The 23,154-nt window shown below is 45.8% G+C and overlaps 2 protein-coding genes across 2 annotated transcripts in view; one reads left to right on the plus strand and one right to left on the minus strand.

The window, feature by feature from the left end:
* BBS2 (Bardet-Biedl syndrome 2) overlaps positions 1-23,154 on the plus strand; it is a 95,750-nt gene that overhangs the window by 8,819 nt on the left and 63,777 nt on the right. The gene's annotated exons all lie outside the window — the stretch shown is intronic.
* On the minus strand, positions 15,559-20,368 carry LOC112580236 (metallothionein-4). Its single transcript, XM_025268694.2, has 4 exons — positions 20,232-20,368; positions 17,796-17,862; positions 16,340-16,405; positions 15,559-15,822 (listed from the first exon to the last, which is right to left on the minus strand). The coding sequence occupies exons 2-4, from the start codon at positions 17,824-17,826 to the stop codon at positions 15,731-15,733; spliced, it is 189 nt and encodes a 62-aa protein (XP_025124479.1). The 5' UTR covers positions 17,827-17,862; positions 20,232-20,368; the 3' UTR covers positions 15,559-15,730.

Consider the following 23,154-nt stretch of genomic DNA (forward strand, 5'->3'; position numbering starts at 1 on the left):
ATAAACCTATTGGCATCTTTTGAGTGTGTCCATTCATAATTTTTTTCTTAGGACACTACATTCCTTGAAGTAGAATTTCTGGCTCAAAGTACACATTTTTTCCTTTTCAAACAGTATTTGTTTAAAAAATGCTACTTCAGTAAATTTTGGAAATTTCAGAGTAATAGAAAAGTGGAAAAGTAAAGAATTTCATCTATGATCTGAACTCAACCACTGTTTATTTTAGTATAGTTCATTTCCATATTTGGTATGTTTTTCTTTTTCAAAAAAAAAATCCTGCATAATGAATTGTAGCCTAATATTTAAGGTTGTGACTGTAATCATTTCCTGTATTTTTGCATTTTTAATGGGTTATATCCTCTTGTGTGCACAGACCATGGCTTACTTGAGCAACTTCATGGAATTGAAGTTATTTCCAGTTTTTCATAATTGTAAATAGTGAAAATGAAACTTTTTATGAGTAAGTGAAGTTGTGTTTTTTTTCCCCTGAATTTGCAGTGAACTCTTAGAATAGATTTCCAGAAGTGAAACCACTGGGGCAAATGGATAAAATGATTTTATGGTTTTTTAACATATCAATATATTGCCAAATTATTCTTTAATTTTTTAAATTTTTTTATTTTACATGGAAGTACAGTCGATTAACAATGTTGTGATAGCTTCGGGTGGAAAGCAAATACATATACATACATCCATTCTCCCCCAAACTCCCTCTCTTCCAGGCTGCCACATAATTTTGAGCAGAGTTCCCTGTGTATACAGTTGTTGTTTTAAGTCGCTAAGTCGTGTCCGACTCTTTGCAACCCCATGGACCGTAGCCCACCAGGCTCCTTTGTCCATGGGATTTCCCAGGCAAGAATACTGGAATGGGTTGCCAGTTCTGTCCTTGTTATCACCAAATGATTTTTAAAAGCCTTACGCCTGTGAATCTAGGTACTTTGCACCTTGTTAAGGCCTTCGGAGAACTGATTTATCCTCCCCCAGAGGTGACTAAGGATTCTGGCCCCTTTCTGGGATTTCTTGGGCTCCAAACCCAGCTAGACTCAGGTTGAAACCAGTGTGTGCAATTCCCTGAGGCTCAGAGGACTCAGTATGCTCCTGCCTCTGGGTCTGGAGCGCCCCCTGCAGTTCACACGAGGAACTTCCCACTCGGTGACCTGGGCTCCATTCCTTCCCCACCAAACCTTGCTCTGGTCTCCATCCAAGTCGGAGCATGACCTGAGCAGGTCCAGCGTCTGTCACAGGCTCTCTGAGGTCTCCATTGTCCCTTGGGCAACACAGGAGCACAATCCATATTGTGTCAGCCTGCTAACACGGCGTTTTCCTGCTCCAGTCAACTCTGCCATGAGAAAGCTTTTTTCCCCTGACTTCAAATTGCGTTCCTTCGTGTTTCTTGCACTGCTCAGGTGTTACCCATTTAGGGTCATATGTAACCAGTTTGCCCCTTTTTCACTTTGGCCTTTGCCCCAGCTCATCTTCCCTCCTGGTCTTCAAGCTTTCCTCTCAGCCTTTCCTGCCTGAGTAGGGAAAAGGTCTTTAACGTCTCTGAGTCTAGTTTCTTTACCTGTGTAATTAACATAATTGTTGCTATTCTGCAAGGTTTTTGCAGGCATTCAAATAATACCAATAAAAAGCTGAGTACAGGGGCTTCCCTGGTGGTCCAGTGTTTAAGAATCCACCTTGCAATGCAGGGGATATGGGTTTGATCCCTGTCGGAGAAATAAGATCCCACATGCAGCAGAGCAACTGAGCCAGTGTGCCACGACTAGAGGGTCCTGGTGCCACAACTGAGACCTAATGCAGCCACACACACACAAAAAATAAATAAACAAGAGCTGAGCCCAGATATTTGGTTCAAGATGGAAGGCTGAGGACATGCATTTTACCTCTCCTTCCTCCTGAAGATCCATGGGAAGAAAAACTCAGAAGACAGCAGGGACTTGGTGTTAGGGAGGATGACTTGGATTAATGAATCAGATTTTAACATTTTTCTGGAATATCACTTCAGCTCAGTAGCTCAGTCGTGTCCGACTCTGAGACCCCATGAATCGAAGCACGCCAGGCCTCCCTGTCCATCAACAACTCCCGGAGTTCACTCAGACTCATGTCCATCGAGTCAGTGATGCCATCCAGCCATCTCGTCCTCTGTCGTCCCCTTCTCCTCCTGCCCCCAATCCCTCCCAGCATCAGAGTCTTTTCCAATGAGTCAACTCTTCGCCTGAGGTGGCCAAAGTACTGGAGTTTCAGCTTTAGCATCATTCCTTCCAAAGAAATCCCAGGGCTGATCTCCTTCAGAATGGACTGGTTGGATCTCCTTGCAGTCCAAGGGACTCTCAAGAGTCTTCTCCAACACCACAGTTCAAAAGCATCAATTCTTCGGCGCTCAGCCTTCTTCACAGTCCAACTCTCACATCCATACATGACCACAGGAAAAACCATAGCCTTGACTAGATGGACCTTTGTTGGCAAAGTAATGTCTCTGCTTTTGAATATGCTATCTAGGTTGGACATAACTTTCCTTCCAAGGAGTAAGCGTGTTTTAATTTCATGGCTGCAGTCACCATCTGCAGTGATTTTGGAGCCCAAAAAAATAAAGTCTGACACTGTTTCCACTGTTTCCCCATCTATTTTCCATGAAGTGATGGGACTGGATGCCATGATCTTCATTTTCTGAAAGTTGAGCTTTAAGCCAACTTTTTCACTCTCCACTTTCACTTTCATCAAGAGACTTCTGAGTTCCTCATCACTTTCTGCCCTAAGAGTGGTGTCATCTGCATATCTGAGGTTACTGATATTTCTCCCGGCAATCTTGATTCCAGCTTGTGTTTCTTCCAGTCCAGCGTTTCTCATGATGTACTCTGCATATAAGTTAAATAAGCAGGGTGACAATATACAGTCTTGACGTACTCCTTTTCCTATTTGGAACCAGTCTGTTGTTCCATGTCCAGTTCTAACTGTTGCTTCCTGACCTGCATACAGATTTCTCAAGAGGCAGGTCAGGTGGTCTGGTATTCCCATCTCTTTCAGAATTTTCCACAGTTTATTGTGATCCACACAGTCAAAGGCCTTTGCATAGTCAATAAAGCAAAAATAGATGTTTTTCTGGAACTCTCTGGAATATCAAAATGGGTCAAATCACATTTATGGGTGGATGGAAGGAGAGAAAGCCACAGCTCAGATCAAGAAGTAGAGATGTCCACGGGGTGGGGTGGCTATTTTATTCTGTTTTAGTTGGGAAATCAAACTGGGAGAGGGGAAGAACAGGGAGGCACAGCAACCAGGATGGTGACTGAAGGGGGATAAACCTGGAGAGCCGTGACATGGCCTCCTTCACTTTTACTTGTTTGGATCTGCCATGTTGCCCCAGGCTGAGACTGTGAGATATTCTCCAAAGAAATGGAGTAACCAGTCTAGGAGGGGGCCAAACTCACCAGCAACAAATGAGCGTTCCTGTTGCCCATCCTCGCCAGCGTTTGGTGTTGTCCGTCTTCTGGACTTTGTCCATCCTCAGAGGTGTGTAGCAGCATCTCTTTGTTTTACATTTCCCTGAAGACATATGATGTGGAGCATTTTTTCATATGGTTCTGTGGCATCTGTATAGATCTTCTTTGGTGAGGTGTCTGTTAAGGTCTTTGATTCACTTTTTGTTGTTTTGAGGACATAGGACAAGAGGTGGAGGAGTATTTTCTTAGGGACCCATGTTAGACACGAGAGCTAGTGTTTAGGGTTAATTGATCAGACTGTGCCAAACAAGTACTTGATCATGAGTGACAGCAGCCCCCATGTATTCTTCAATAAATCTGTGTTTTGAGTGTTTGGATATGTAGGCTCTTTAAAGCACAAGGCCCAGGGCGGGGGCCTTTTATTCCTGGGTGTGGGGCTGGAGTACCTGCAGCCTTCTCTCTGCCCCATCCATCTACCAAAGGCACAAGCATGAACTCTAAGCCCAGCAGCCCCAAATTCAGGTCCCAGTTCTGCTGCCTATGAGCCTCGTGACTCTGAGCAACCCATTGAGTCTCCCAAACCTTGGCATCCTCATCTGGGCAAAAGGAAAGATGGAAGGTTAGCCTGTAAGTTCATCCCTTTCCTTCTGCCCCTGGCTCCATTCCATTCTGCAGACATCAAAACCCTAGTGCCCAGTCCCTATCCACACATCCCCCTTCCTTGAATTCCGCCATCCCTCAGGTCAAGGAGCACACAGACTGCTGGCATGGTCCACCCTCAGGCAGGACCGACCTGGGGAAGAGGCCCACACAGGCCCTGAAGTTGGTCCCCAGTACTCAAAGCCTTGTCTCACCGGGGTAAGTGGGAGAGGGACAGATAGAGTTCTGGGTGAATGTGTCTTCATGGACTCTCAGTCTCCTTACCTGTAGGGAGGAGAGCCAGAGACAGACCTTCTAAGGCAGGGGGTCCATAGCAGAACCCTGACTGTCCAGCTCTGGAGTGGTCCTGATGGTGCAGGGTCCATGAGATGAGGTTTATAAACTGCTTAGCCCAGTGCTTGGTACTTGTTAAGCGTTCAGCACTCTGTGCTTGATAAATATTAGTTGTTGGTATTATTATTATTAATAAGAAACTCTGAAGGCTCAAGAATGTGGTAGGAATAAATGAGATTGTTCAAATGAAGCATTTGAATGAGATGAGATGGCATCCCTTGGGAGCACTGAGGCTGAGTGACCGGTCAGCCTGCTTGTTGGAGCCACGGGGAACCTCTCTGCCCACTGGAAGTTATGGTTACCAGGATCGTGTCCTTCCCAAGGGGCCCCAGAGCTCTGCCATCACTGAGAGCGACTTGCCAGGGACCTTGTCAGAGACTCATGAACAGAAGCCTAAGAAAGCCCTGTGAATCCCCATTTAGAGAGTACCTACTGTGTACACTGATCCTATGCTGTGGGTTCTCCCTGTGAGGGAGGGACACTTTGCAGATGTGGAAACTGAGCCTCGGGAGGTAAGTGACTTTTTCAAGGTCACACAGCGGGGAGTGGGGGGCGGGGGTGGAGTGTCCGACTCCCGAGTCCTTCCTGTTGCACCGCGATGCTGCACCTAAAGCTCAATTCAGGGGGCGGTCCTACGATGGCCGAGGAATAGGATGGGGAAACCACTTTCTCCCCCACAAATTCATCAAAAGAACATTTGAACGCTGAGTAAATTCCACAAAACAACTTCTGAATGCCGGCAGAGGACATCAGGCACCCAGAAAAGCAGCCCGTTGTCTTCGAAAGGAGGTAGAAAAAAATATAAAAGATAAAAAAAAGAGACAAAAGAGGGACAGAGATCTGTCCCAGGAAGGGAGTCTTAAAAAAGAGAGAAGTTTCCAAACACCAGGAAACACTCTCACTGGAGAGTCTGTGGCAAGCCTTGGAACCTCAGAGGGCAACATAATCAGGAGGAAAAATAAATAATTAAAACCCACAGATTATGTGCCCAATGGTAACTCCCAGGGGCGAAGCAGTGCAGACGCCTGCATCTGCCACTAGCAAGCGGGGGCTGGGCAGGGAGGCTGCATTGCTTAGAGTAATGCAGGGGCATTGCCCAGGCCTGAATGCCCCGAGGACAATCTGAGGGAACTAACTTGAGATAGCAAACCAGACTGTGGGATAGCTACCCTGGGAAAAGCCCTAACCTAAGACACCTGCAGGCCTGCTCACAGAACAAAGGACTGAGCAGAGCTAGCCGGCTGTGGACCAGCCCATCCCTCGCTGGAGACAGGCAGGCGAGGGCAGCCAGAGCCAGAAGGGGGCAATCACAGCCCCAGAGAGGCATCTACCAAACTGCAAGCAGGCTTCATTGCTAACCAAGACTTCTTAGGATTCTGGATGGTCGACATCCACCAGGAGGGTCACAGCCAGAGATCAGCTCCCCAGAAGAGACACACGGCACATCTGAGAAGGTGCACCAGCTGTACACCCAGAAAACCAAGCGGCAGGGATGGGGGAGGCGATAAGTCGCAGTGACCGCGCTTGCCAAACACCTGGTCACCTGAGCTGTTCAGACCTGGGAAGGGCACAAAATGCAGGCCCAACCAAATCTGCTCCTTTGAGGACTACCCGAGTATCTGAACCTGATTGGGTTAGACCTGGGAAGTGCATACAACCCAGGGCCAGCCTCAGACAGTTCCCAGCAGAGCAACCTAGAGCCTAAGCAGTGTAGACAGGGAAGGTGCACGTGCGGTGAGCGGGGGCAAACCCAGTGTGGCCGAGACACTGCGAGCACATGCCAGTGTTATTTGTTTGCAGTGTTCCTCCCTCCCCACAGCACGACCGAACAAGTGAGCCTAAAAAAGTGTCCACCACCGCCCCCTTGTGTCAGGGCGGAAATTAGACACTGAAGAAACCAGCAAACAGAAGAAGCTAAAGCAGAGGGAGCCACCTTGGAAGTGACAGGTGCAATAGATTAAAACCCTGCAGTTAGCACCGACTACATAGGAAGGGGCCTATAGATCTTGAGAAGTATAAGCCGGATCGAGGAACTATCTGAAAATGAACTGACCCCACACTGTCCACAACAACACCAGAGAAAGTCCTAGATATATTTTCACTATTATCATTCTTTAAATTAAAAAAAAAATTAATTTTAAGTCCTCTATTACTCCTTTAATTTTCATTTTTATAACCTACTATTACTTGGCAAAAAAAAGACCCTATTTTTTAAAGCAAACTTCATATATATATATTTTATAATTTTTGTGACTTTTTTTTCTTTAATATTGTATTTTTGAGAATCCAACCTCTACTCTAGATTTTTAATCTTTGCTTTTTGGTACTTGGTATCAATTTTGTACCTTTAAGAACTCAATCTTCAGTACCCATTTTTACTTGGGAGCGAGATTACTGGCTTGACTGCTCTCTCCCCCTTTGAATTCTCCTTTTTTTCCACCAGGTTGCCTCTATCTCCTCCCTCCCCTTTCTCTTCTCTACCCAACTCTGTGAATCTCTTTGTGTGTTCTGGACTGTAGAGAACACTTAGGGAACTAATTACTGGCTGGATCTGTCTCTCTCCTTTTGATTCCCCCCTTTATCCTCCTGGCCACCTCTGCTTCCTTCCTCCCTCTTCTCGTCTCTGTATAACTCCGTGAACATCTCTGAGCAGTCCAGACTGTGGAGTGCACATAAGGAAGTGATTGCTGGCTAGCTTGCTGTCTCCTCTTTTGATTCCCCCTCTTCTCCTTCTGGTCACCTCTATCTCCCTCCTCCCTCTTCTCTTCTTCATGTGACTCTGTGAAGCTCTCTGGTTGTCCCTCACTGTGGAGAAACTTCATCTCTAACCTAGATGTTTTATCATCAGTGCTGTATAGATGGAGAAGTCATGAGGCTACTGTAAGAATAAGACTTAAAACCAGAGGCAGGAGGCTTAAGTCCAAATCCTGAGAACACCAGAGAACTCCTGACTCCAGGGAACATTAATCGATAGGAGCTCATCAAATGCCTCCATACCTACACTGAAACCAAGCACCGCCCAAGGGCCAAGAAGTTCCAGAGCAAGACATACCACACAAATTCTCCAGCAACACAGGAACATAGCCCTGAGCTTCAATATACAGGCTGCCCAAAGTCACTCCAAACCCACTGACATCTCATAACTCATTACTGGACACTTCATTGCACTCCAGAGAGAAGAAATCCAGCTCCACCCACCAGAACACCCACACAAGCTTCCCTGACCAGGAAACCTTGACAAGCCACCCGTCCAACCCCACCCACAGTGAGGAAACTCCACAATAAAGAGAACTCCACAAACTGCCAGAATATGGAAAGGCCACCCCAAACACAGCAATATAAACAAGATGAAGAGGCAGAGAGATACCCAGCAGGTAAAGGAACAGGATAAATGCCCACCAAACCAAACAAAAGAGGAAGAGATAGGGAATCTACCTGATAAAGAATTCTGAATAATGATAGTGAAAATGATCCAAAATCTTGAAAACAAAATGGAATTACAGATAAATAGCATGGAGACAAGGATTGAGAAGATGCAAGAAAGGTTTAACAAGGACCTAGAAGAAATTAAAAAAGAGTCAATATATAATGAATAATGCAATAAATGAGATCAAAAACACTCTGGAGGGAACCAACAGTAGAATAACAGAGGCAGAAGATAGGATAAGTGAGGTCGAAGATAGAATGGTAGAAATAAATGAAACAGGAAAAAAGAAAAATGAATTAAAAGAAACGACAATCTCAGAGACCTCTGGGACAATGTTAAATGCCCCAACATTCGAATCATAGGAGTCCCAGAAGAAGAAGACAAAAAGAAAGACCATGAGAAAATACTCGAGGAGATAATAGTTGAAAACGTCCCTAAAATGGGGAAGGAAATAATCACCCAAGTCCAAGAAACCCAGCGAGTCCCAAGCAGGATAAACTCAAGGTGAAACACCCCAAGACACATATTAATCAAATTAACAAAGATCAAACACAAAGAACAAATATTAAAAGCAGCAAGGGAAAAACAACAAATAACACACAAGGGGATTCCCATACGGATAACAGCTGATCTTTCAATAGAAACTCTTCAGGCCAGGAGGGAATGGCAGGACATACTAAAAGTGATGAAAGAAAAGAACCTACAGCCCAGATTACTGTACCCAGCAAGGATCTCATTCAAATATGAAGGAGAAATCAAAAGCTTTACAGACAAGCAAAAGCTGAGAGAATTCAGCACCACCAAACCAGCTCTCCAACAAATGCTAAAGGATCTTCTCTAGTCAGGAAACACAGAAAGGGTGTATAAACTCGAACCCAAAAAATAAAGTAAATGGCAACAGTATCATATTTATCAATAATTACCTTAAATGTAAATGGGTTGAATGCCCCAACCAAAAGACAAAGTCTGGCTGAATGGATACAAAAACAAGACTCAAGACCCCTATATATGTTGTCTACAAGAGACCCACCTCAAAACAAGGGATACATACAGACTGAAAGTGAAGGGCTGGAAAAAGATATTCCACGCAAATAGAGACCAAAAGAAAGCTGGAGTAGCAATACTCATATCAGATAAAATAAACTTTAAAACAAAGGCTGTGAAAAGAGACAAAGAAGGACACTACATAATGATTAAAGGATCAATCCAAGAATAAGATATAACAATTATAAATATGTATGCACCCAGCAAAGGAGCACCGCAATATGTAAGACAAATGCTAACAAGTATGAAAAGGGAAATTAACAATAACACAATGATAGTGGGAGACTTTAATACCCTATACACACCTATGGATAGATCAACTAAACAGAAAATTAACAAGGAAACACAAACTTTAAATGATTCAATAGACCAGTTAGACCTAATTGATATCTATAGGACATTTCACCCCAAAACAATGAATTTCACCTTTTTCTCAAGCACACATGGAACCTTCTCCAGGATAGATCACATCCTGGGCCATAAATCTAGCCTTGGTAAATTCAAAAAAAAATTGAAATCATTCCAAGCATCTTTTCTGACCACAATGCAGTAAGATTAGATCTCAATTACAGGAAAAAAAAAACTATTAAAAATTCCAACATATGGAGGCTGAACAACATGCTGCTGAATAACCAACAAATCACAGAAGAATTAAAAAAGAAATCAAAGTATGCATAGAAACAAATGAAAATGAAAGCACAACAACCCAAAACCTGTGGGACACTGTAAAAGCAGTGCCAAGGGGAAGGTTCATAGCAATACAGGCATACCTCAAGAAACAAGAAAAAATTCAAATAAATAACCTAACTCTACACCTAAAGCAACTAGAAAGGAAGAAATGAAGAACCCCAGAGTTAGTAGAAGGAAAGAAATCTTAAAAATTAGGGCAGAAATAAAAGCAAAAGAAACAAAAGAGACCATAACAAAAATCAACAAAGCCAAAGCTGGTTCTTTGAGAGGATAAAACAAACTGACAAACCATTAGCAAGACTCATCAAGAAATGAAAATCAAATCAACAAAATTAGAAATAAAAACGAAGAGATCACAACAGACAACACAGATATACAAAGGATCATAAGAGACTACTATCAGCAATTATATGCCAATAAAATGGACAACTTGGAAGAAATGGACAAATTCTTAGAAAAGTACAATTTTCCAAAAGTGAACCAGGAAGAAATAGAAAATCTTAACAGACCTATCAGACACATGGAAATTGAAACTGTAATCAGAAATCTTCCAGCAAACAAAAGCCCAGGTCCAGACAGCTTCACAGCAGAATTCTACCAAAAATTTACAGAAGGCCTAACATGTATCCTACTCAAACTCTTCCAGAAAATTGCAGAGGAAGGTAAACTTCCAAAGTCATTCTATGAGGCCACCATCACCCTAATACCAAAACCTGACAAAGATGCCACAAAAAAAGAAAACTACAGGCCAATATTACTGATGAACATAGATGCAAAAATCCTTAACAAAATTCTAGCAATCAGAACCCAACAACACATTAAAAAGATCATACACCATGACCAAGTGGGCTTTATCCCAGGGATGCAAGGATTCTTCAATATCCGCAAATCAATCAATGTAATACACCACATTAACAAATTGAAAAATAAAAGCCATTTGATTATCTCAATACCTGCAGAGAAAGCCTTTGACAAAATTCAACATCCATTTATGATAAAAAAAAAAAAACCCTCCAGAAAGCAGGAATAAGAACATACCTCAACATAATAAAAGCTATATATGACAAACCCACAGCAAACATTATCCTCAATGGTGAAAAATTGAAAGCATTTCCCCTGAAGTCACGAACAAGACAAGGGTGCCCACTCTCACCACTACTATTCAACATAGTTTTGGAAGTTTTGGCCACAGCAATCAGAGCAGAAAAAGAAATAAAAGGAATCCAAACTGGAAAAGAAGTAAAACTCTCACTGTTTGCAGATGACATGATCCTCTACATAGAAAACCCTAAAGACTCCACCAGAAAATTACTAGAGCTAATCAATGAATATAGTAAAGTTGCAGAATATAAAATCAACACACAGAAATTCCTTGCATTCCTACACACTAATAATGAGAAAATAGAGGAATTAAGGAAACAATTCCATTCACCATTGCAATGAAATGAATAAAATACTTAGGAATATATACCTAAAGAAACAAAAGACCTATATATAGAAAACTATAAAACACTGGTGAAAGAAATCAAAGAGGACACTAATAGATGGAGAAATATACCATGTTCATGTATCAGAAGAATCAATATAGTGAAAATGAGTATACCACCCAAAGCAATCTATAGATTCAATGCAATCCCTATCAAGCAATCAATGGTATTTTTCACAGAGCTAGAACAGATAATTTCACAATTTGTATGGAAATACAAAAAACCTCGAATAGACAAAGCGATCTTGAGAAAGAAGTATGGAACTGGAGGAATAAACCTGCCTGACTTCAGGCTCTACTACAAAGCAAGCCACAGTCATCAAGACAGTATGGTACTGGCACAAAGACAGAAATATAGATCAATGGAACAAAATAGAAAGCCCAGAGATAAATCCACGCACCTATGGACACCTTATCTTTGACAAAGGAGGCAAGAATATACAATGGAGAAAAGACAATCTCTTTAACAAGTGGTGCTGGGAAAACTGGTCAACCACTTGTAAAAGAATGGAACTAGAACATTTTCTAACACCATACACAAAAATAAACTCAAAATGGATTAAAGATCTAAACGTAAGACCAGAAACTAGAAAATTCCTAGAGGAGAACATAGGCAAAGCACTCTCCGATATACATCACAGCAGGATCATCTATGACCCACCTCCCAGAATATTGGAAATAAAAGCAAAAATAAACAAATGGGACCTAATTAAACTTAAAAGCTTCTGCACAACAAAGGAAACTATAAGCAAGGTGAAAAGACAGCTTTCAGAATGGGAGAAAATAATAGCAAATGAAGCAACTGACAAAGAATTAATCTCAAAAATATACAAGCAACTCCTGCAGCTCAATTCCAGAAAAATAAACGACCCAATCAAAAAATTGGCCAAAGAACTAAACAGACATTTCTCCAAAGAATACATACAGATGGCTAACAAACACAAGAAAAGATGCTCAACATCATTCATTATCAGAGAAATGCAAATCAAAACCACAATGAGGTACCATTTCACGCCAGTCAGAATGGCTGCTATCCAAAAGTCTACAAGCAATAAATGCTGGAGAGGGTGTGTAGAAAAGGGAACCCTCTTACACTGTTGATGGGAATGCAAACTAGTACAGCCACTATGGAGAACAGTGTGGAGATTCCTTAAAAAACTGGAAATAGAACTGCCATACGGCCCAGCAATCCCACTGCTGGGCATACACACCGAGGAAACCAGAATTAAAAGAGACACATGTACCCCAATGTTCATCGCAGTACTGTTTATAATAGCCAGGACATGGAAGCAACCTAGATGTCCATCAGCAGATGAATGGGTAAGAAAGCTGTGGTACATATACACAATGGAGTATTACTCAGCCATTAAAATGAATACATTTGGATCAGTTCTAATGAGGTGGACGAAACTGGAGCCTATTATACAGAGTGAAGTAGGCCAGAAAGAAAAACACCAATACAGTATACTAACACATATATATAGAATTTAGAAAGATGGTAATGATAACCCTGTATGTGAGACAGCAAAAGAGACACAGATGTATCGAACAGTCTTATGGACTCTGTGGGAGAGGGCGAGGGTGGGATGATTTGGGAGAATGGCATTGAAACATGTATATTATCATATGTGAAATGAATCTCCAGTCCAGGTTTGATGCATGATACAGGATGCTTGGGGCAGATGCACTGGGATGACCCAGAGGGATGGGATGGAGAGGGAGGTGGAAGGGGGGTTCAGGATGGGGAACACATGTCACCCATGGTGGATTCATGTCAATGTATGGCAAAACCAAAAGAATATTGTAAACTAATTAGCCTCCAATTAAAATAAATAAATTTATATTAAAAAAATATGAAGTTGCATCAAGGAAAAACTAAAAAAAAAATAAATAAATAAAGCTCAATTCATGGACAGAGGGGGAGCCTTCCCAGGCAGGCCCCAGATAATTTCCAAACAGAGAGGATGACAATGTGGCTTATGAAAACACCCAGCGCAAAGAAGCACACAGTAAGTCCTGCTCCTTGTTTTGCTGGCTGAGCCCAGCCCCACGGGACACCCTTGGAGAAGGCTTCATTTTTTTCCTGCTCCAGCTTCTGGGTCACCTTGACCTAGGCCAGTGGTGGAGATGGCTGCTCTGGTCTCAGGCCCTTGGCAGCATGGACGAACACCCTCCCCAACTGTGAGTTTACCTTCTGCTCTGTTGAGGATGGTGAGATGGATGAGTGTGAACTCATCCCACTTCCTCCCCAGGGTCGGCGTTGGGGACTTCAGCCCGGAAGCTGTTGTTTGCACCTCCATTTGCTCTCAGGACATGGCTTTGGGGTCTGTCAGACCTGGGTTCAAGTCTCAGTTCTACAAAACTAGCCAGGGGGTCTCAGGCAAGTCATTTAACCTCTGTATTCCTTGGTTTCCTCAACTGTAAAACGGGGTTGATAACAGTACTGACCTCGTGGAATCATGTTGTGACGATTAAATGAAGTAATGCATTGGTGGTACTGGACTCAGTATTTTAATCTATTATTAGGGTGCCTTCTTTTAAGTAACAGATCACATGGACCATAGATTCTTTTTTTTTTTCTTTAAATTGTAAAGTTGCTTTACAATGAAGCGTTAGTCTCTGCTGTCCAACAAAGTGAAGCAGCTATATGTATACATATATCCCCTCCCTCCTGGACCTCCTCCCACCCCACTCCATCCCACCCCTCTAGGTCATCACAGAGCACTGAGCTGAGCTCCCTGTGCTACACAGCAGCTTCCCGCTAGCTGTCTATTTCACACATGGTAGTGTATACTTGTCCGTCCCAGTCTCCCAATTCACCCCACCCCATCCCTGTCATGAACCATAGATTCTTAATCAGGATCTCCTGGGGGTCCAGAGATGGCTTTGGGGGGCTGTGAATTCCATAACATCATAAGTAAGATTGTCTGAGGTTGTACCCAGATATGAGTATTTTTAGGGAGTTCATGCTGTTGGTGAATTTTTATGGGTGTTTTTGACCCCTGCTCTAAGGGGTCCCAGGCACGGTGCTAGGCTCAGTGGGTCAGAAAAAGAAGTAGTCACGAGTCTTGGCTGTCTTGGGCAGTGCCACCATGGTGGAGGTGTGTGTGGCATTTTTGCTTTGTCTCCCATATTTTCTATAACCCCTTTTGTTTCATCCAGTTTTTCTTTTGTCACCTTATTTTTTGGTTGGTTAAACTTTTAATTTTTTCATCTACCTGTTTTTCTTTCTTGAATGGAAAGAAGCACTTGGGAGAGAGTTTATAAGAGAAAACACCTGTCAAGTTTCTTGGGGCAGGTGGGTGGGTGTGGTGGTGGGTGTGTGTGTGTGTGTGTGTTAAAAAACAAAAAACAAAAAACAAAGATTTCCTCCATACACCCACAATGTGGAAGGCCATGTGGAAGGCCATTGTAGGGATTAAATGAGGAGCACGTGTGTGCACTGCTCAGCACGGGGGCTGGTGCATTTAAGTGTACAAAGTGGCAGGACTCATTATCATTAAACTTAATTGGATTGTGCTGGTGGAGTGAAAGCTCTGATACATGTGTCAGCAATCTGGGAAGGGGGTGAGGGAGATATAGCCTCAGTGTCTCTTCACATTGACCTCTGTGAAATGCAAGAACATCACGAAACACTAATGTCCATATCTGCCTAGTCACCCTGTGCTAAAGGTGGATCCAGATAAACGGCTAATGCCCTCAGTGCTTTGGCCATGGGGATCTATCTTTAGCTCTGCACAGATTTCTTACCTGCTCACTGCTGGTTCAATGTTGCTGCTGCTGCTGCTGCTAAGTTGCTTCAGGCGTGTCCGACTCTGTGCAACCCCATAGATGGCAGCCCAGCAGACTCCACCATCCCTGGGATTCTCCAGGCAAGAACACTGGAGTGGGTTGCCAATTCCTTCTCCAATGGTTCAATGCTGAAGTCCCATATATAGCTCCATTCGCACAAAGCACTTGGGGTCAACACTATTCCACTACTCCAGGAGAGGCTGGCTAAGATTGGGTTTCCCCCAAAGTGTACACTGTACAAGTAGTTTCTTTGGATAGGGATCCCAGGAGGCCCTAGCAGGAGAATGGAGAAATGAGGCAGAGAGGAAGAAAGCCAATGAGGAGGATGTTAATGAGCAGGTTACCTCCGTGGGCTATTGGAGTTCAGAGCTGCTGAGGATTTCTGTTGGGGACCAGTATAGAACATGACTCAGATTTGTCCCATTGTAATTGTAAAGATGCTGAAGGTATTAATCCACTATCTCCTGTTTGTGATGGGTTGAAGGCTGTTACCAGGGGTGGCCTGCCCTGTGCATGCATCACGGAAGCTCATGCTGCAGGGGGAAACTCTCAGGCAGTGTGGCAGGATCTCAGGGTTAGCAGCCATCTGCTGAATGGGTCCAGGCTGGTGACTGCCATATATGCATGGGGCTAGCCCTTCGTGGTCCTCCTGAGTTGGGGTAAAACATTGCTCTGAGCCATCAGACAACCACAAGTGAAAACTTTATTGCTCCAAACACTTTCTGTGAATGTCACCAACACCCAACGTGGGCAAATATATAAAAAGCGCAACCTATTGTACAATCATTCCAACTCCTTGGCTAATGTGCTGTACACATGCTTCCCGGGCCTTTTCACCAGCATGACAGATGCATTTCAGGGGCAGCAGCTGCATTTGTCCGATGCCCCTTTGCAGATGCAGCCCCGGGCACACTTGGCGCAGCCCGGGGGGCAGCAAGGACAGCAGCCTGAAAGGGACAGGAGAGGGACAAGATGAACTTTGGGTCATCACCCTTATCTGACCGCTTCCCCCTGCACCACTTAGCAGGAAGTAGAAAAAGAAGAGCATGTCACACACAGGCTCTGATCTACATGAGCAAAAAAAGATTGGGACAGAAGTGGTGAGGTGTTTAGAGCTGGAAGGAACCTCAGGGGTCACCCACAGTCCATCAGAGGCCAGGGAGGGGAAAGGGTTGGCCTGAGACTATTGGACAGTGGCCGATCCATAACACCAGGCTGGTACTCTTTCTCCTTCACTACTGGGCTGGCTGGAACCTTCTCTCAGTCCTCTTCCTCTCCAAACCCCTGGAATGGATGCCCCAGGTGGGCTGTAGTCCAGGGGACTCAGCTTTCATTTCAGATCTCTCCCAAATGGGAAAAATGCACCCAGGAACCCCTCCATCCCACCACGGCTGGAGGGTGGTGGATGGCAGAAACAGACTCTCCTGGCTCCTGGCCAGCAGTGCCCATGGGCCCCAGACTCACTTTTTCGACACGTTTTACAGCTGCAAGTTGTGCATTTGCAGTTGTCTCCGCAGGCGCAGGTTCCTCCTAAGAAGAAAGGGCAGGACCACAAACATGAGTGTCAAGGTGGAGGGGGCACACAGGCTTGCTGCAGGCCATCATGGTGCCAGGGGGGCTGGGGTGCCCTTGGGCAGAGGCTGGACGAGAGTGTGAAGATGCTGCTGAGAATCACCCCAGGGGTGAAGACCATCCAGTGGTTCCCAGTCACAGTGCATGGTCAGAAACTGGGAGGCTACATCAGCATCCCCAGGGGTACTCATTAAGATGCATTCTGATTCATAGGTCTGGGTGGGGGAAAGGGAGTCAGTATTTTTCAAAAGCAACCCAGATGATTCTGATGTACCATCAGGTTTGAGAACAACTAGGTTAGGCCAATGGGCTTCCCTGGTGGCTCAGATGGTAATGAATCTGCCTGCAATGCAGGAGACCTGGGTTTGATTCCTAAGTTTGGAAAATCCCCAGAGAAGGGAATGGTGACCCACTCCTGTATTCCTGCCTGGAGAATCCCATGAAAAGAGGAGCCTGACAGGCTACAGTCCATGGGGTTGCAAAGAGCTGGACATGACTGAGCGACTAACACTGTCCAAGGTCCTCTGGGGACTGTCAAAGCCCTTAATACCATCCTCACATTTTCAAGATATCAGGCAAGATGAAATCCTAAATGGGTAGAAGGAAGAGCAAAGACTATAAACAAGCCCAAAGCAAGAGCCTCAGCTACTACTTGTTTCCATATCATAAAAACATCTATATAAAAAAATCATATTTCTTACTGCTTTGAGTATCAAGATACTGGAAGCTTCTGTAAACTTTTGGGCAAATTTTGGAGACAGACCAGGGAAGCTTGTGAGATTTCTTGATACCATTTCCGAAGGTCACAAAACCCAAGGTGGCTCTGAACTCCAACCTCGCTTCTCCTGGCCAACATGCCTCCGTGGAATTAAGCAGTTTTCAGACTCAGGAGTTCACATATGCTTCTAATAACTCCCCTGACATCTGCAAAAGCTTCATGATTTTAGCACTTCGCAGCCACCCTGGAAGGTGCACAGCTGGGAATGAGTAACCCTAGTTTTCAGATGAAGAAACTGAGGCTTGGAAATAAGTATCAGGAGTGGATGGAAGCAATGAAGCAAAAGCAGATTGCCCTGGGCCAGAGCTCTTTCCCTTCTGCCCCGGTGGCTGCCCTCAGAGGCTTGCCCCTGAGGTTCCCTCATGGTCATTCCTAAACCAGGTTATTCATTCTAGTAAATCAAGCTGGTATCCAGCAGAGAGCGGGTGCTGCCCCAGAGGTGGCCAGTCTGAGACAAGTGCCATTGGTGGTTCTAATTGGAAGAAGAGAAGCATTGATCCCCGTCCTGCAGTCTCTCTGTAGGGAACTGGTGAGAGGTCGCAGAATCCCAGGGCAGGCATCCTTACTCACCAGACATGCAGGTGCATTCCCCAGAGTCCATGGTCCAAGCGGCTGAGAGGCTCCGGCGTGGTCACAGCTGGGGAAGGGAGGCTGATGAGCAGTCGCCAGAGGCTCCTTATTTATAGCCATGTGGGTGTAGACCTGGGCTCACCCCACCTCTCCCCGGGGCCAGACGCCCTGCACACGGCCCAGCCATGGGCTGGGGGTTGGCAGAGGAGAAGGTGAGCTGTGCAGTCATCTAGGCAGCTTTTCACAAGGAGTGCAGGTGGCTGTACCTGCCCACCTCCCAAGGTGTCAGGGAGCCAGACTCAGGCTCAAATGGCAGTCACATACGGAGTTACCTATGTCTCTTCTCCAAATCCTTCACAGCTATTACTTGCTATTTCTCTTTTAAAATTCTATTTATTTTTAGTTTTGGCTGCGCTGGGTCTTCATTGCTGTGTGAACTTTCTCTCGTTGCAGAGAGGAGGGGCTACTCTCTAGTTGTGGACAGGGGCTTCTCATTGCAGTGGGCTCTCTTGTTGGCAGAGCACGGGCTCAATGGCTGTAGAACCTGGGCTTATTTGCCCCACGACATGTGGAATCTTCCTGGATCTGGGATCGAACCCATGTCCACTGCATTGGCAGGCAGATTCTATACCATGGGACCACCGGAGAAGTCCATTACCTGCTGTTTCTGCTCCCCCTTTCACAGGGGCTGTTCCTACCCTGGCCCAGGTCTCATTCTCTGCCGCCTGGTTGACTGTAGAATCCCTTACCATGGGAAGGCAGGGGCCTCTACCTGGACCCTGGCTTTAGAAGGTCCCACTCAAGACACCTCTCTCCCCTTACTCATCGCCCCCCAAAGTCATGAGCAAGTGCCCACCCAGAGCCTATAACCTCTCTTTCCAGACCGCACCTGGAGCACCCTGGATTCTGGAATTTTCTATCATCCCAAGCCTGCTTCCTTCTAAGGATTTGCTCAGTTCTCCTCCCCAGACTTCCATGGGCAGATCTGTAGCCAGTGTGTGTCCCTGGAGCCTGAGGGATGGCCAAGGGTGGCTGTTTGCTGGGGGTACAGGCAGAGTTTGAATGTGTGGGCTGGGTGCCCGCAGGGATGTGGAGGGAAGGAGCTGGGGTGGGGAGAGAAGGGAGGTGGGCCACAGATTGGGGGTGGGGGCCACAGGGCAGATCTCCTGGCACCCCTGCCTTCTAGGTTGCGATGAAGCTCTTTGTTAAGGTTGGGGAATAGAATGTATTTTATGTATTTGATGTATACCTTTCAAATGTTTTCACCTGGTATTGTGAAAACAGCACCCACTTATATTCTTGTGCTGCCCCACTAAACATTAGAAGGGGCCCAGGACTAGCCTCCTCTGGTCTTGCCCCCTTCTCCTCATCCTGAAAGGCCAAAAAGCTGTTCTGGCCACAACCAGGGAAGGTAGTTCCTCCTACTTGTAGGTTAGTGGGGTCTCCATTCCTCATCCACAAGGATCGCTGGGGCCAGAGTCTGAGCCATGGAGCCATGTTTGAGCTGAGAGCTAGTGAGCAGCCCCATGGTCATCGGGGCACTGGGGATGGGTAGGTAGCGGCTACATTGCAGTGATCCCCAGATGGCCCCTGCCCAAAAGGAGTTCACAGCCCCTAGCAGGGAATCCAGGCCCATTCATTCATTCAACAGCTTCCAAGGGCCAGCACTGTCTGGACGCTGTGGAGCCAGGGGGTGAGTAAAAACAGAGCTAATGGCACAGAAGGTCAGGAGGGCATCTCATCCCAGGAAACCCATGACTGGCAAGGCTGCTCTTAGTGTCCAGAGGCTGGATCTGTCTTCTCATGCCTGCATTTCCTGCTCAGTCCCTGCCCATCTCTTCATAGGTCCAGCTTCTCCCCCTGCCCCCAACTCTTGGGTGTCTCCTGTAGCAGATACGAATGCCTTAGAGGATCTGCTCCAACTAAGTGAACCCAGAAAAAGGAAAGGATTTCCCTTCCCCCTATCTAAGCCATCTCTCCTCTCTGCTTACTCTTGAGCCGGGAATTGCTTCTTCCTTGGATGACTGACACTGCAGTGTTGCTTAAGGCCCCAACTGAATGATAAAGGATCAAAATCCAGTCACCAAGCATGACACTGTTTCCCAGTTTCTGGGCTGTGTGGATTGAAACAACCATGTGTAACATCGGGCAGGAGAGTGCCTGTGACTGCACCCAGGCTGTCGAGCTCCTGTTACATGGAGGCCCCTAGGCCCTGGGGATGCACATCCGGGGGCCCCTCTGCCCTTTGGGCCATCTTCTGGGTCTCAGCTCCTGATTTCTGCAGGGCAGCAGGAAAGCAAGCACATACATACCACCCCTGGAACATGGCATGATTGGAGAGCATAACTTAAATCTGCACTTAGAAAATAGATACAACTCATTCTCCATTCCCACAGTGGTGCAACCTGAGGATGCTGAAGGCAGAATGTAACTCACCATCTCCCACGGATCCCCAGGATTTCACCATCCGTGGGTTTGGCACCCACCGGGGTACTGAGGGATGCCTGTATTTCTTCAGAGATGTGATCTTTAGCCTTTTGGGGGGATTCTAGAGGCCCTTTGAAAGTCTGATGAAAGTTCTAGCCAGAACCTGCATGTGTGCTCAGTCGCTTCAGAGGTGTCCCAGTCTTTGCAATCCTATGGACCGTAGCGCACTAGGCTCCTCTGTCCATGGGATTCTCCAGGCAAGAATACTGGAATGGGTAGCCATGCACTCCTCCAGGGAATCTTACCAACTCAGGGATCAAACCCGCATCTCACATCTCCTGTGTTGGCAGGTGGGTTCTTTACCACTAGTGCCACCTGGGAAGCCCTCTAATCAACACAAATTTCACAAATCAGCACAAATTTCAGCCCCCTAAAAATGCACAAATGCATTTTCCCTCACAGGTTCAAAGGATTTGTGGATCTCCTGAATCCCATTGCAGGGCCTCCTCCCCCACCCCCCAGGGATCCTGAGATAAGAACTTCTCTGTAAAGAAGCAGGTCTGCCCAAGTAGCCCTTCTGTGGCCATCACTGAGCCCTAAATATCTCCTCCTCCACTGTTGGGCTCTCCATATGGATGGGAAAGTTGTTTTCTCAGAACAAGATAATGGATTTTTCCACAGAAGAAGCTAACATACCACCTGTTAGCCTAAAATGACCAGATTATCATCTTCTCCCCCTTACATGAAAGTCAAAGCTGTGTGTGCCCAGACAGTCGTGTCTGACTCTTTGGGACCCCATGGATCATAACCCGCCAGGCTCTTCTGTCCATGGGATTCTCCAGGCAAGAATACTAGATTGCGTTGCCACTTCCTCCTCCAGGGGATCTTCCCCACCCAGGGATTGAACTTTCATCTCTTACATCTCCTGCGTTGGCAGGTGAGTTCTTTACTACTAATACCACTTGAGAAGTCCTAGCTAGACACCTGCTGTCCTGCACCCAGCAGTTTCTGCCAGAAGTCTGGGACCCATGGACTGGGGGAGTAGAGGCCACGTGGGCCTTGGTACCATGGTTGATGAAGTCACTGTGGTGTCACTGCACACCCCTCTCAGGTCACCACGCTTTCCCATACAGGGCCCCTCTGGACATGAGCATCTCCCCAGGGGCAGCCTGGAGCTAGCTACAGGTTTTATTATGTTGGTTTATAAACTGACCTCTCTCCAGACCACAGGCTTCTCATGAACAGATGCTGTGCTTATGCATCTCGGCATCCGTGTGGCCAGGCACACTGAGCGCTGCCCATGCAGTGGGTGTTTGATAAACATTTATGAGCTGATGATGAGTAAATGATTCAATTCATAGAGTTACATGTGGGCTGTCTTCTCTGGCTCTTGTTGAATAGACTTGAAGGGCCTCGTCGCTTACTGAGAGCAGGCCAGAGCTTATGATGGACCCTGGGCCCTGATCCTGGTTCTCTTCCTTTGCTGTATGATTTAAAAAAAATAATTTGTGTTTATTTATTTAATTTTTTGGCTGGGCCGGGTCTTTGTTGCTTTGTGTGGGCTTTTGCTAGTTGCGGTGAGTGAGGGCTACCCTTCGTTGTGGTGTGCCAGCTGCTCATTGTGGTAGCTTCTCTTTCTGTGGAGCACAGGCTCAGAAGTTGTGGTACACAGGTTTTGTATGCTCCTCGGCATGTGGGATCTTCCCAGACCAGGGATCGAACCGGTGTCCCCCTGCATCAGCCGGCAAATTCTTATCCACTGTGCCACCAGGGAAGTCCTGCTGCCTGATTTGGGGCAAGTTGCTTAACCTCTCTGAGCTCCAGTTCCCTCATCGGCAAAAGTGTAGCTAATGAAAATCATAACCCCAGGGCACTCTTATTGCGAGACTGAAATGAGGAAATGTATATTCAGGCAATGGCACCCCACTCCAGTACTCTTGCCTGGAAAATCCTATGGATGGAGGAGGATCCTCCATCCTATGGATGGTGGGCTGCAGTCCATGGGGTCGCTAAGAGTTGGATACGACTGAGTGACTTCACTTTCACTTTTCACTTTCATGCATTGGAGAAGGAAATGGCAACCCACTCCAGTGTTCTTGCCTGGAGAATCCCAGGGACGGGGGAGCCTGGTGGGCTGCCGTCTATGGGGTTGCACAGAGTCGGACACAACTGAAGTGACTTAGCAGCAGCAGCATATTCAGCCCTTAATTCAGAATCTGACACAAGTATTATTATTATTTCACTATTACTATTATTCTTATCTGTGTCTATTACAACTGGTTCAGCTGCTCACCCATTCATTTCAGGCTTTGTGGGGTGCATTCATCAGCAGTAAATATTGTGGAGAGTTTTAGTCTCTGCGTTCCCAACTTTTAAGCTCAGCCTAATTCCTTTTGGATCTCAGGGCATAGGGACCATATGGGGCATTATCTTTTTTTTTTTCTCACTTCCCTGGCAGCAGTTTGTATCTGTTTGGAGTCCGAGTTGACCTTATGCCTACGAGGCTGTCTTATCAAGTATTTCTGGTTTCCTCTATAGGACTAGACATAAGATGTGGGTGGACAAAAAGCAGGCAGGGACCCCAGAGGCCACCAGCTTGAATCGACATGGTCAGCACTGGGAGAACCCTGAGAAGTCATGGGCCAGCTTCTTACCCCAGTGGGAAAACAGAGGCCCGGAGTGGCAGGGTCAACCTTGATCACCTAGCTTAGGCTGGTGGCAGGGCGGAGTTGAACATGGCTCCCTAACTCACTATCAGCACCCACTCTCAAGGTCTGAGGCACGCATGACAGAACTGTTCAGCAGTTTGGAACCTTGTGGTTTTCTATACTCTTTATTAAATAATTTTATTATAAAAGTTCAAGTACACTAAAAAGTACAAAGAATAGTACTACAAACATCCCTGTGTCTACCACCCAGAATTAACAGATGT

Source organism: Bubalus bubalis, chromosome 18 (assembly GCF_019923935.1).
Source record: "Bubalus bubalis isolate 160015118507 breed Murrah chromosome 18, NDDB_SH_1, whole genome shotgun sequence".
Taxonomy (NCBI): Eukaryota; Metazoa; Chordata; class Mammalia; order Artiodactyla; family Bovidae; genus Bubalus; species Bubalus bubalis.

Coding starts and splice junctions, on each gene's coding strand:
- LOC112580236 (XM_025268694.2), bottom strand. CDS start 17,826: ATGGACTCTGGGGAATGCACCTGCATGTCTG. Junction 16,406..17,795: donor GGAATGCACCTGCATGTCTG/GTGAGTAAGGAT, acceptor CTTTCTTCTTAG/GAGGAACCTGCGCCTGCGGA. Junction 15,823..16,339: donor CTGTAAAACGTGTCGAAAAA/GTGAGTCTGGGG, acceptor TGTCCCTTTCAG/GCTGCTGTCCTTGCTGCCCC.